This window comes from Dipodomys merriami, unplaced genomic scaffold, assembly GCF_024711535.1.
Source record: "Dipodomys merriami isolate MVZ:Mamm:240054 unplaced genomic scaffold, mDipMer1.0.p SCAF_24, whole genome shotgun sequence".
Lineage (NCBI taxonomy): Eukaryota > Metazoa > Chordata > Mammalia > Rodentia > Heteromyidae > Dipodomys > Dipodomys merriami.
In genome coordinates this window covers 18,579,948-18,593,772 of record NW_027203826.1, presented here as the reverse complement: position 1 = coordinate 18,593,772, position 13,825 = coordinate 18,579,948, and the positions used below count along the sequence as shown (strand labels likewise).

Genomic DNA, 13,825 nt, shown 5'->3' with positions numbered 1-13,825 from the left:
ACCTCACAGAGATGGGAATGGCAGGCTGGAACAAGGTTTTGGTCAACTTCCCTTTTGTTCTTCAAGAGTTAATCACATTTTGATAAATGTGGGTAACCAAAGCCCCTCCCATCACTTCCCTATGGGCTAGTACCAGTCACTTTATTAATAATACAGATTAGCCACTTTGTGAATTATCTGTGACATTGGCTCTTTTATAGGTCTTGAATTCACTAAATAAAAATCAATTTTAATATTAATCTAAACATGATTTCAAAGAGAACTTTGCTTTCGGTCACTTCACCCCTCTGGGCATGTATGATAAATGTTTAGGGACATTTTACCTTGTCTGAAATTATCCATGTAATTCCTCCACTTTATCTTATCATGACTAATACAGAATTGGCTGTGTGTGAAAAGTTGATCTTTTACAATTTATGGGTCTCATGAAAGCTGCAGGAAAACAAAAGCAGTCACAAATGTAAATTCAATAACTAGGATTAAAAAAATGAAAACGAAACCATGCGTTACAAGGAATTCAACCTCCTTTTTTAATCCTGTAAATGGAAATTTAGAAACATGAACTTTTCATACACATCTGGTAACCAGAATAGAGGGTCATCCAGGCCTGACCCCAACTTCTCCTCTTGTCAGCTGTGTGCGAGCTACATCTTGAAAGGAGCTGCAATTTATCCTCCAAGGGACCCAGGATATGTGAGGGGAGCAGTCTAAAGTTTTAGATAACAGGACTGGGGAAGCGGCCATGTCTACAATGAAATGCAACTTGGATTTCTTTCATTATGTAGTCTCCTACAGAGGTACAGTCAGAGATCCTAGAGAAGAAGTTTTCCTGCCTCTAGACGGGGACAAGGGAATTTTATGTGTTCCATTGTCAGGACTGACTGATGAGGAAACTGAGGCAGAGAGGTTCCCTCCTAGCTTAATAAGAATCCGAAATACCTTGTTGAGGTTGGAGGTGGGGCTCAGTTGGTAGCAATGAGCAACAGTATCAGGTACCAAGTTTGAGACCTAGTCTCAGAACAACAGCAAAAAGAAAAGATAGCTCATGATGTTTCTGCTATACCACCTAGAGAGTTATTTTTGTGGTTCTTGTTTGAGATTCTGAAGTTTTGACACATCCCAGCTTGAGTTCTGATATACCTATGGGTATAAAAACACTAGATAGAGCAAATGTCAGGGTTCTGGCAATGCATTTTCTTACCCTAAACCCCAGGCCAATGGGCCTGAACATGCATGCATACATACATGTATACACACATGCATATATACATATATGTACATATACATATATGCACATGCATATACATATGTGTACTCTAAGTCAGAACTCATTCTTTAAATTTCAAGTGCTTGATAACAAAGGAACTGGATCAATTGAGAGTGTCACAGGGCCACTTTTTAGATTACCTAGTAGGGACTTTGGCAGTAATCATCTGATTTCTAAGTAAGGTCTAGGTCCTGTTTTCAATCTTTGCAAAAGCATTGTCCAGCAATCCCCAGGATCCTCCTGAAGATGTGAGAATACTCAGATCCTCAGGGAAGAGGTACAGTGAAAGAGCATGCTTGCCTTTCAGGTCTGGCTACCTTAATATTCAGGACCTGGTGAGCATGTCAATCCTAAATTTAGAATATTCACTTATTTTGTTTTTGAATATACTAGACCTAAATCCTTTTGTCTCTGTTCCTTCCAGAATACAACATACATACAAACACATGGTAACTTTGACATGGATACAAAAATCAAGAAATGTCTCACTAGCTTGTCTTATGTTACAAATTATATCTAAAGTTTTTTTATTAACTCAGCAGAGCAATGGTTTTTTTTTATATGCTGCCACACTAGAAAGTCCCTCTAAAAAAACTGTTTCTATATTTTCACTTCCTCAGGTTTAGGCTGAAGCAACATCTTCTTTGTAGATTCTATGTGTGTGTGCACGCATGTGTATGTCCATGTGCCCGTGTGTACATATGTGCTGGTCCTGGAGCTTGACCTCAGGGCCTGAGCTTTTGTGCTGAAAGCTAGTACTTTACCACTTGAGCCATAACTCTACTTCTGGATTTTTGGTGTTTAATTGGGAATAAAAGTCTCACAGACTTACCCACCTGAACTGGCATCCAACTGTGCTGCTCAGATCTCAGCCTCCTGAGTAGCTAGGGTTATAGTCATGAGCCACCAGCACCCCGTTTCTTTTGTAGATATTAAATGCTAACTTCTGGGTAGCAGGGAAAATCACTGAGGCTGGGTGAAAAATGCATTTAACCTAGAATTGGAAGATACTTGTTTGAATTTCAGCTCTGCCTCTTGCTAATTGGGTGATCTCTCAGGGTCTTTGCAAATACAAATGAAATAATTTACACAAAGATGAGTTATGATTAAAAATTAATTAGTTGTATTATATGAACCTCAGGTATTAATAGACTCTATCATAGTAGCAGGCACTAGGTCTCTGTTGCGATGTGATACCATATAGGTTCTGCTTGGCTTCAGATCAGATGGGGAAAATGGACTTTGGATACAATTATAACAAGGGTGGGGTGAGAAGAGGTGAGAAAGACACAGACTTCCTTCCCTGGGCTCTAATGAGGAAAAAATGCAGAGAAGACCACTTGATGATTGCAACAAACAAGAGTACCACACAGAGAAAGGCTCGGCTCCATGTGTGGAAGCCAGGTTGGGTATTTTTGTGTTTCATTCAGTGAGGATGGAGGAAGTTGGGAGGAACAGACAATAGAGCAGAGAGAAAGAATTTAGAAAAGCCATAATTCCTCTCTGGGACTCTGGGACCTTGAATCCTTGCAATTTCCAAGGACCATGTGATTCCCTTTAGATTTTTCTGGGCTACAAAGTGGATATGTTGATAATCTCACCTAGAGGCTCACGGATTACTGTGTTACTACGGCCATAGCCTGCTGAGAAGCTAATTGTTCAACATCGTACTTAAAATACTACCTTCTGTTATCCATTGACCATTTCCACCAGAACTTAGTTGAAAAGTCAAGACAGATGTATATGAAATGATAAAGCATGTAAAAATGCCTTTGGGCTATATCAATACATGTTGCTTGAAGAACTTGGGCTCCTGGAGCAGACAGATGTGAATTCTAATCTTGACTCTATTTCTTACTTAAACTTTAAGACTATTGGACTTTGTTTTCAAAAATATGAGTGAGCAACGTAAATGAAGAGATGGTAAAATTTTGAAAAAATGCTTCCAAATGTTACTTGTTATGGTTATTTCTTGTGATTTGGAAAGGATAGGATACAGTGATATTTTTAAGAGATAATACAAATAGCTTTCAGATACATGAAATGAAGGGAGAGAAACAAGTGGTGGAGAAACCACATAGTAGTCCAGGCCAGGGAAGGATGAAGGTCCAAGGCAGTGAGGATGGAGATAGAGGGTGGATTCAAGTGCTTTTTAGAACGTAAGACCAACAGAATAATGACACTCATTGGACAGTAGGGATAGAAAGGACCAAGAGCTTTGTTGTATGATAAACTGTGAACCACTCCAGTTCCCTGACTGCTAAAATTCTGGAAAGAAGGTAAAGATAGGAGGCATCCCAGGACTTGGATTCAATTAGCCAGATTCTTTTTTTTGGGAGGGGGGGTCCAGTCGTGGGGCCTGAACTCTGGGCCTGGGTGCTGTCCCTCAGCTCTTCAGCTCAAGGCTAGTGCTCTACCACTTGAGCCACAGCACCACTTCCGGCTTTTTTCTTTTTGCTTATGTGGTGCTGAGGAATCGAACCCAGGGCCTCATGCATGCAAGGCAAGAGCTCTACCACTGAGCCACCTTCCCAGCCCAATTAGCCAGATTCTTACTGGCTTTGTTTTCCCTTCATTCTGCCTTTCTCTGGATAGCAGCTTTAGGAGCCCAATGTGCCTATAGCTAAGCACAAGATGATGTGTATGGTCTCCACACCCACATGAGTTCTGTGTCCAAGGAGGCCAGCTCTGTTTCGGCAGGGAGGCCTAAGACAGGTCTAAGCAGGTCTCTCCTTCTCCCCTCCCTCTCCCCCACTCCCACTTTCCCCCTCTCCTCCTCTCCCCCTCCCTCTCTATCCTTCTCCCCCTCTCTGTCTCCCTCTTCCTCCCCCCTCTCTCTCCATCCCTCCCTCCTTGCCTCCCTCTCCCCCTTTTTCCCCCTCCCTCTCTCCCCCTCCCTCTCTCTCTTTTCCTCTCTCTCCTTCCCTCTTTCTCTTTCCCTCTCACTCTCTCTTACCTCCCCCTCCCCCCGCCCCTATGGTAGACCAAGTCTTCCTGCCTCTGCACTATGGTTGGGGCATGTTCCCCATCCCCTGGCCATTTCTTCTTCCCCAGACATTAAGGATTCTCTGGAAGGACCCTAAATGAGTGCTAATTGCCTTCATCTCTCTGAAGAATCCCTGCAAATAAATGGACCAGCTTCCAGAACAGCGATAGAATACCTGAGCCATGGCAAGAGACATTCCATGGCTTTGTAGTGTTTTGTGATGAGGAAGGTATTGGAGGATGTGGTTTCTGGAGACATTTCTTAGCAACTGTTTGTTTATTCCCATTTCCTTTGTATTGAATATGATCCCTTTTCTACTAGCAAACTCTTCACTCTTTTTTCCCCTCATGGTACTTGAGAGCTTTTTCTTACAAGGTGGCTTTGTTCCTTTATGCCTGTCGATGGACTCTGACCTCCTTCCTGACCCTCACCTTGGCTTTCCCTGTACCCAAACACATTTTCATTGTCTCTCTGTTAGAGCCAGGTACACATTCGATGTCCCATTTTTTTCTTATTTTTCTGAGGCTAGCCATCTTCACCAGACCTTCATTCTTTCAAGTCATTTGTGTCATTCATTGGTCTTCCCTTATGGAGTGTCACTGTATACCGGATACCAGAGGCAGCTCAGAATGCTAGTTAGAGTTCACAAGCCAGCAAGTTACTTTACCTCTCAGCCTTGGTTGCCCCATTGATCAAATGGCCATTTTTAATATAACTTAAATCATAGGATGCTTAAGAGATTAAGCAAATTAGTGGGCATGAAGAAACTTGATACAGGATTGGTCAGTCGCTTTAGTCATTGTTGTCAAAAGCTGAAAAGATAATTGTGTCTTTAAGAGGGTTAAGCGCTGCCATTATAGTTGAGGAGATGGAATATTGGCATATTGAAGCCCAGTATGTCACATAGCTACAAAGTCCCTTTCAAAATAAAGCAAGCAGAGGGTGTTGCTACTGGCTGTATTGAGTAAGACTGAATGCAGTGTGATTCGTTTTTACAATTTCAGGTCATCATGCAGCCCATGACGAGCAGAAATGGATATATGATGACAGTAGTACCTGTTCAAACACCTTTTTAAAAATAGGATTGGGGATTGAGCTCAAGGCCTTTGGCTTTGTGTTTGCTAGCCAGGGCTCTACCACTTGAGCCACTTTACCAGCTCCTGTTTGGGTTGGTGGCTTTCTAGATAAGGTTTCATTTTATTCCCAAGCCATTATAGACTAACCTTCCTATCTATACTTCCCTATGTCAGGCACACGCCATCATACTAGGCCATTGTGTTTTTCTGGTAGTTTGGGCTGATATGTATGCCACCATACCCAGCCATTTATCAGGATGGATCTTAGAAACTTATTTTTGCCTGCACTGGCCTCAATCCATAATCCTTTGACCTATGCCTACCAAGTAGCTAGAATTATATGCTTAAGCCATCATTTCCAGTTGTCCTCAAACACTCTTTTACTTGTTCCCCCTTTCTCTTTGTCATAGTACTAAAACCAATGGATCTTACCCTTCTTGTCTACAGAGAATTTGCCAAAGAGAGAGAGAGAGTGGAGAACCGGAGAGCATTCATGAAACTGAGGCGCCAGCAGCAGATTGAGCGTGAGCTGAATGGCTACCGTGCTTGGATAGACAAAGCAGGTGAGGCCTTGGGGCTGGGGCCATGCTGGCATGTGGGATCAACAGTGCCATTCAACTCCACTTAAGAGGCTAGAGTACAGTAAAGCTCTCGGTCCCTTAAAAGGTCTTTGGGTTCCTTGCTGGATCCCCATTCTTCCTCTGGGGTGGAAATCTCCCTGTTACTTTACACTTTTCTCAGGGCAGGCATCTGATGACTAATAATCCATATATTCAGCAAATATATACAGAGCCTACTTTGTGCTAGGAACTTGGAATGCAAGGTTGAGCCAAACATACTACTGAGTCCCCAGAGCTTTTGTCTAGTAGGTCTCTTTCTTCTCTAGTTGGGGAAGGAAGCAATAAAATAACAATTTTCAAGATGGTGATAAGTGAAATTGAAAAAAACAAATCAAGCAGAGTTAGGGGGTGTAGGATGTCCTATAGTTTTAGATAGAGAAGTCAAGTTGGGTTCATTTGTGTGCAGACTTAGCGATGAGGGCTTGGGCCATGAAAAGATATGGATGAGAAATACCTTGGTGTTAAATCCTTATTGAAGAAGATATGGATGAGTCATCGCTTGGTGCTAAGTCCCTATTAAGGGAGTGGCCAGGTAGTGGCAGGAGGAAAGAAGAGGCAGTCACAGAGGAGTAGGCAGTATTCATATATACTATTGTGGCAGCCATTTTGAGAGCTCTGGGCTTTGTTGTGAAAAGAGGGCTGACATGCCCTGACTTAAAATTTGAAAGGAACTATTGGTTCCTGAAGCTAGACAAGACCATAGGAGGACAAGGTTCGAAATGAGGGGACCGGTGGGAAGCCACTGCAGCCATGAGAACAGGTGTGTTCTTGAGCTGAACAACCTGTGCTGTCCTTGCTTTTTACCAAGGTCCAATATCAGGTATAGCTCAGGCCCAGCTGTGGGCTAGATCCCAACACCCCATGATTTCATTGATGCACAGAGCCATTCAATCCAAGGTTTACTGTGGCTCAATTGCTTATTAGAGCCATAAATCACCCCATATCTGTCAATAAAAAGATGCATTTGCTTTCATTATTATTTTAAAGGTTGATGCTTTATATCTTCATTTTCTTCCAGAGCAGAGAGTGATTTTTAAAATGAAAGAATACACATGGCAGTCAGCATCTTTGTTCATAGTAGGAAGCTTAGCACAAATCTGAGGCCACACAGAAAAAAAATGGATTATGATTTGATGTTTAGTTGTCTGAGCCTTTTTCCTTCACAGTGGCTTGGGAAGGAAACTTGCAATCTTCTTAGTCTGACCACCAAAACATAAAATCTCTCTTTCAGCTCTAGAGTTGATTTTTTATTATCTTGGTATGTATGTGTGCATGTGTGCATGTTGGTACTGGGACATGAATTCAGGGCCTCACATTTTTCCCTTGGCTTTTTTTGCCCAAAGCTAGTGTTCTACCATGTGAGCCACAGGTCTACCTCTGGTTTTCTTTGTGGTTAATTGGAGATAGGAGTCTCTGCCCAGGCTGATTTATACTCTCAACCCTCAGATCTCAGCCTTCTGCGCAGCTAGGACTACAAGCTTAAGCCAGCAGTGCCTAGCTAGCTTCTGATAACCTTAAAGGGCCAAGAAAAGTATAAATATAATTGAAAAACAGATATCATGCTCCTTTGAGATACCCACATTTCCTTGTTGCATCTGGAAACATGAGCAATACATGATGACCACATGTCATCCATCTTACCTGCCTCTTCCCAGAATGGTAATTCAGCCTTGCCATGGATGGTGAGTAGATTTGCCTCCCAGTCAAGGCAGGCAGCTTGATATTTCCAACTGTCCTTGTTATCTTTGGTGGAGGAGCCATCTGACAGATTGCTGAGTGAGCTGGCATCAAAACCAGAAAAGAAGCCTCCCAGCTCTGTCCAGGACACCACACTGGGTCAGGCGACACAGTACAAGGCTCTTTGTGGCTCTGCCTTTTAGATACTTGCCAAATTCCAAGGGTTCTGTTTCTTCCAGCTAGTGAAGCCAGCTCTATCCTCCTTCTAAGAAAAAAGACACACTGTGACGTCAAATTGTTCTTCCTAGCCCTTCCTTTTACAAGTGAAGCGTGAGTGAATCAGAGACATATGGGTTACATTTCCCTGGAAAGACACTCAAGTTTGAAAGCGAACTTGGCAAAGGCGTTGGTGGGGGAAGGGTGGTTTCAGCATATCCAAAGCCCTCAAGAGCTTCACAGAGATCCCAACGCCCCACACACCTTCCTTCCATCTGCCTTGGGTATTCTCAGAACGGCCTGCCCCAAAGCCAGACACTGCATAGCAAAGCGACTCCCTGTCTAGAGTAATTAATGATGCTTTAGCGTGTTTTAAGGACCTAATTTTAAAAATAAAAAGCTCTCCAAACATTTGCCTTTAAGCCTTTGTGTGTCTGAATGAAGGAGAACCCCAGTAACATTTAACCTGTCAATGTAGTGTTTGGCCAAAGACTGTACTTCAAAAAGAATGCTAAACAAAACAACAACAAAAGAATGCTAAACATCCTTGACTTGGTATAATGGCCATCCTGCATGGTAATGTACAAGCTTCAGAATGTATCCCTCCTAGGAATACACACAAATACATATATGCACACACATATTTTTCTCATTTTACATGTAGATGAAATTAGGATAATGTGTTTTTTGCGAGCTTTCCACAAGCAACTAGAATGCTGGACTCTTCAGGAATGATTGTGAAGGCCTCCAGAAACCTAGCTTCTGGATTAAAGTAGGGTAGAGATTGAAATTCACTCATATCCCTCCCGGAAAAGGACTCTGAAACCCACCAGACTTGAGCCAAGAGGGATTCTCTTTTGGTACTTTTGGAGTGGTACTAATGTGGTGTATTTTTCAGGCACTGATGAACAAGTACCAAGTACCTATGGATGCAGCCCAACCAGTTCTTCAAATTTCTGGCATTACCAGCTTATCTGTCAATTCAGTTCCATTTTGACCCTGAGCACTATCTGAAGTTAGCACAGATTCACAAGCATGTACCCATTTCAGAAGCCAGAAAGTAAGGTTTTAGATGACCCACATTTCTGCCTATTTGAGTACAAGTTTAGGAGTTCCCAGAATCCCTAGTTCTACCCTCCCCATAGGTTCAATAGTTTTATAACATGACTTACAGAACTCAGGGAAAAAAAGTTACTTACTGTTTTATTATTAAGGATGCAACTCAGGAACATCCAGATGAAATTTAGGCACAGTGCATAGTAGGTTAAGGTATAGTAATGGGTCTCAGCAGACAGATGTGTTTACCAACCCAGAAACTCCCGTGTTAGGGTGTTATGTTTTGTTTTTGAGGGTTCATTATGTAGCATACTTGGTTAAATCACTGGCCAGTGGTGATGGAACATGGTCTCTAGTATCCTCTGTTCTCTCTAAAGATAGGGATGTGAACTATAAAAACTCTAGTTCTCTATACATGATTTTTTTTGGCTTCTAGCTATCCATTGTCTCTGCCTACCATAAGCCATCTCAGTAGCTTATAAAATATAGCTGTGGACCAGGGAACAGAAGCAAAAACTAAATTTTTAAGTAATGCCAGTACTAGAAGTTGAATTCAGGGCTTGGGTGCTATCCCTTACTGTTTTCACTTTAGGCTGGCACACCAGCTGGCACTCTACCAGTTGAGTCACAGCTCCACTACCAGCTTTTTGGTGGTTAACTGGAGATTAGAGTCTCAAGGACTTTCCTACCTGGGCTGGCTTTGAACTGCCATCCTTAAAAAAAAAATCTCAGCCTCCTGAGTAGTTAAAATTCCAGGCATGAGCCATAAGTAACTTGGCACAAACCCATTTTAAACAATCATTTTAGTATAGGAAAACTCATGCGGACTCAAGCCTGTTAGGCTTAAGCTCTGCTCAACCAAAGCAGAAGAATGGAAGTGGGACATGCAAAAAAATACAGCCTGCAGGCCCTGCTCCTTTTTTTTTGAGACCATTAGATCTCTTTCTCTGCCCCTCCTTAAAGTCATAGAAAGGATAGAGTCCAAATATGTTATTTTCCTCTGGATAAAGGGTTAGGTTTATGCTATAGGCGATATAGAAAAGAGACAAAGGGGCACTGTTGTTAGAAAAGGTCTCAGGGGTTAGAGAAACATAGGAAAGAAGAAAAAAACAGAAATGTAACCTTTTCATTACTATCAACTTGGGAATCCTTGTTTTAAAAAATCACTATCACGTCCAACCCAACTCCTCCCCTCCTACCCGCCCCCCACCATGTCCTCCTGAGCATCAGATTCAGATGGGAACTTTTTGTCAGTATCTTCCAAGGGCCCTACTCCCCCCACCCCTTCTCCTGTGTACCCTTACTCCGAGTGATGCCAAGTTTCTGTCTGAGCTGGTGCCCATGACAGGCTCTGAACCCTTTGCTCTCTCTGTGTGTTGCCCCGAGCCAGAGTTCGCCCTGAGAGATTTTTCATTTTGCACCATAATTTGGCATTTACAGATAATTTACTAAACCATTTGTTTCTATATAGAGGAAGTCATGCTTGCAGAAGAAAATAAAAATGCCGGAACATCAGCCTTAGAAGGTAAGGAAGTGCTCCAATGCCTTGCTCCATTTGCATTTGTCCCTCTTATGCAGTGGCAATCTCTCTTGATCAAATGAGGAGAAAGAAGGAAAAGAGGGGTGCGCTGGGATTTGAAACGCAAATCTCTCTGTAATAAAATCCCTCATGCTTTAAAATGAAGAGAATTGAGTCATGGATTTAAATGCCTTTTAAACTGATGAAAATGAAACCCAAGAGTGGCTTTGTTCCAGGGCCTGTGATTGATACTCTACGATGAAAAGACCATCCTACAGCCATTGGTAGACGATAGTTTCTTCTTTTAAAATGTGTGGGGATCATCTGGGGACCATTTTCAGTACCAGGAAGTAGCTTTGCTTATGAAGATCCAGGACAAATAGATACTACAAAATGTCTGTTTACCTACCCAGTGTAGATTCACTCTAGTAGGGATTTCAGAACCCTTGCATTTTGGTAGGTGCTGGTGAGGACAGTACCCCTGGTTCTCTAAACATGCTCAGCTTCTGTCACCTTGACTCCAGTATTAAGGGTAGACAACCTGTATCACAGGGGCTTTGCACAAGTCCTTACACAGTCCTCAAAGTTTTTTTCCACGATGATCTCGGTGTACTTGTGGCCTCTCACTGGCCTTCCCCTTCCCTGGCGTAGTGCTTCGAAGGGCAACCATCAAAAGGAGCCGGACGGAGGCCATGACCCGAGACTCCAGCGATGAGCACTGCGCTGATATCTCTTCTGTGGGTGAGTGATCCAGTTAGATCTTCTTTTACTTCTCTGGATCTCCCATGAAAAATGAAGATTCTGTCTTTTGAGAAGACCCACAAGGAGGAAAAGAACCCAAAGAATCCAGAATTTAGGGCTGTATGTAAGGGATGGAGTGGGAAGCCCAATCTAGATAATGATGATATACAGGAAAGAAAAAAGGAACAGGGGATAGATACTGCTTACATGAAATGTGGGGTTTAGGGTTCTCCAAATGTGGCAGATTTACCTGACTCACAGATGTATGTTCTCTGTCTCTTTGGTATGATTTATAAGCACCTAACCTTGGGATACAGGTTGAGCATTCCTCATTTAAAATTTGGAAATGATCCAAAATTGGAAATGTTTTGTTATCAGCATGGAATCCTGGGTGGAAAATTCCTTTACCAAGAAACTTGGTTTCTTGCACAAAACTGTTACAGTGCTGGATGAAATTACCTTCAGGCTATGAATATAAGATATATCTGAAACATAAATAAATTTCATATGTAGACTTTGATCCCATCCCCAAGATATCTTATTATATATGGCAAATGTTCTACTCTTGAAAAAATCAAAGTGCTTCTGGTCCTACACATTTCAGATAGATAAGGGATATTTAACTCATATTATTCAAAAGATCCTCAGGAGCTCTTTCTTGTAGTGACCCAGATGTAAGAACTTGAAGTTATTTGCTTAGCAGTAACAGCACCCACCTGTTTCCATCATGTGACATTTAAACTAATTTTTCTTAACTTTTGGACATGACTGCATGCAGTTCAATTCTAGGTATTTCTGATAGACTCTGGCTGAAGCCAGATTTTTCTCTCCCCCATCCCCCAAAGGGGCAGGATCTTACTCCATCTTTAAAAGCAGAAGAGACTGAATAAGGCTCAGTATTGCTTTATGTTGCCAGTGGCAGAAATATCACAAATGCAGCAGAAGGAGTCTAGTGCCTAAAGCTCACTTATAAGGAAAGCGCACAGAGAAGTCCGATCTGTTACAAACATAAACATGATCTTAACAACATTCAAGATACTGGGTGTTGGCCTGGTGCCCTGCCTGAAAATCTTCCATTTTCCCAGGACTGAAAGTGCCTGGTGAGGGAGAGTAGAGTCATTGCCTATGCAGTTTACTTAGCCTGCAACATAGGAATTACCCAGGCCTGTAATACGGAGGTCACCTGGTCCTGGCACTCAACTTGCTCACCCTGGATACTACCTGGCCATGGAGGGAGAGCATAGGATATTTTGCAGCCTCATTCTTCCTTCCCTATTTTCCCCTCACAGGCACACCCCTTGCCAGAGCCAGTATCAAGAGTACAAAGGTAGATGGGGCCTCCTATTTCCGGCACAAAGAAAGGCTTCTGCGCATCTCTATTCGCCACATGGTCAAATCCCAGGTGTTTTATTGGATCGTCTTGAGCCTCGTGGCTCTCAACACTGCCTGTGTGGCTATTGTCCATCACAACCAGCCCCAGTGGCTTACTCATCTCCTCTGTAAGTAAATGGTGATTGCTAGTCTCTATGTGGGCAGCTTGGTTGGTGTGTGAATGAATGGAAGAAGCCAAAGCATGCTGGCCTGACAGCAGTTCTTCAGCTCCAAATCCTGCCTCTCTATACCAGCATGGAGGCCAGAGCTCTCTGAAAGAGGAAGACTGGATTATCAGATGACTTCTCTCAGTCTTTATTCATTTCTGAATGGGATAAACAAATCACAGTTGATGAGTTAGCAAGATAGTTACACCTTGGTGCGTAGGTGTTCTTAAGGATATAAAGAGTTCAAGTCACTAAAGTCCTAAGAAAAAAGATCCTTAGGGAAATGGGTTCCTCAAATGGATCAGAAAGGAACTTAGAGGTAAGCTCCAAATAAGACTGCTATTGGTGCCAGGGAGGAGCTAGGAGACTGTTCTGTGAGTGTGTGGAGGGGAGAGTAACTCTTTCAGCAAAAGTGTAGTAAAGTTCTTCCTTTCTTGTCTGAGGCCCACTCTCCATTTACAGGCCACTAACCAAGCATGAAAGAGAGCAAAGCTGACTTGTTAACTGAACTCATCTTGGGCTCAGTATTTAGACACCATTATCCTTTGCACAGCACTGACTTAACATGGCCACCAAACCTTCTCACACTATGGTATTGGGAAATCCTCCATATGAGGGCATATTAATTGGAGACGGTAGGAGCCCATTCTATCTGTGGAATGAATGTTTCTATTTTTTGTACTTTCAGACTATGCAGAATTTTTGTTTCTGGGACTCTTCCTCTTGGAGATGTCCCTGAAGATGTACGGCATGGGTCCTCGCCTTTATTTTCATTCTTCATTCAACTGCTTTGATTTCGGGGTAAGTCCGCGGAAGCATGCCTGTCCTTCTGCTTCATGGTGATGGGCCATGGTTTCAGATAAGCAGCTTGCTCTGTCACTCAGCATGGACCACTGAACTCAAAGCCAGGGGGAGTGAATGAATCCTTACCATGCAAGGGATTTGTTTGTTTTATTAAGCTCTTTGACTTTTTAAGGAAGTGTTTATATTGATGTGTAATGCATATACTACAGAGTATACACGTAAGAACATCACTCATTGATATACTTAAGCCAACCATGGCCTAAGTTTTGAACTACTTATTATCTTGGGGAAAGTCTTGAAGAGAAGGACAAAGGACTTAATTCTA

At 42.5% G+C, this 13,825-nt stretch overlaps 1 protein-coding gene across 9 annotated transcripts in view; it reads left to right on the top strand.

Moving 5' to 3' along the window:
* Positions 1–13,825, top strand: part of Cacna1e (calcium voltage-gated channel subunit alpha1 E) — a 468,612-nt gene that overhangs the window by 371,137 nt on the left and 83,650 nt on the right. For 8 of the 9 annotated variants that reach the window (XM_070034321.1, XM_070034325.1, XM_070034319.1 and 5 more), the window contains exons 10-14: positions 5,777–5,892; positions 10,370–10,423; positions 11,069–11,158; positions 12,448–12,657; positions 13,385–13,497. In XM_070034321.1, coding sequence (XP_069890422.1) covers positions 5,777–5,892; positions 10,370–10,423; positions 11,069–11,158; positions 12,448–12,657; positions 13,385–13,497 — 583 coding nt within the window. The remainder of the gene's footprint in view (positions 1–5,776; positions 5,893–10,369; positions 10,424–11,068; positions 11,159–12,447; positions 12,658–13,384; positions 13,498–13,825) is intronic. The other variant, XM_070034322.1, reaches the window with a different exon arrangement.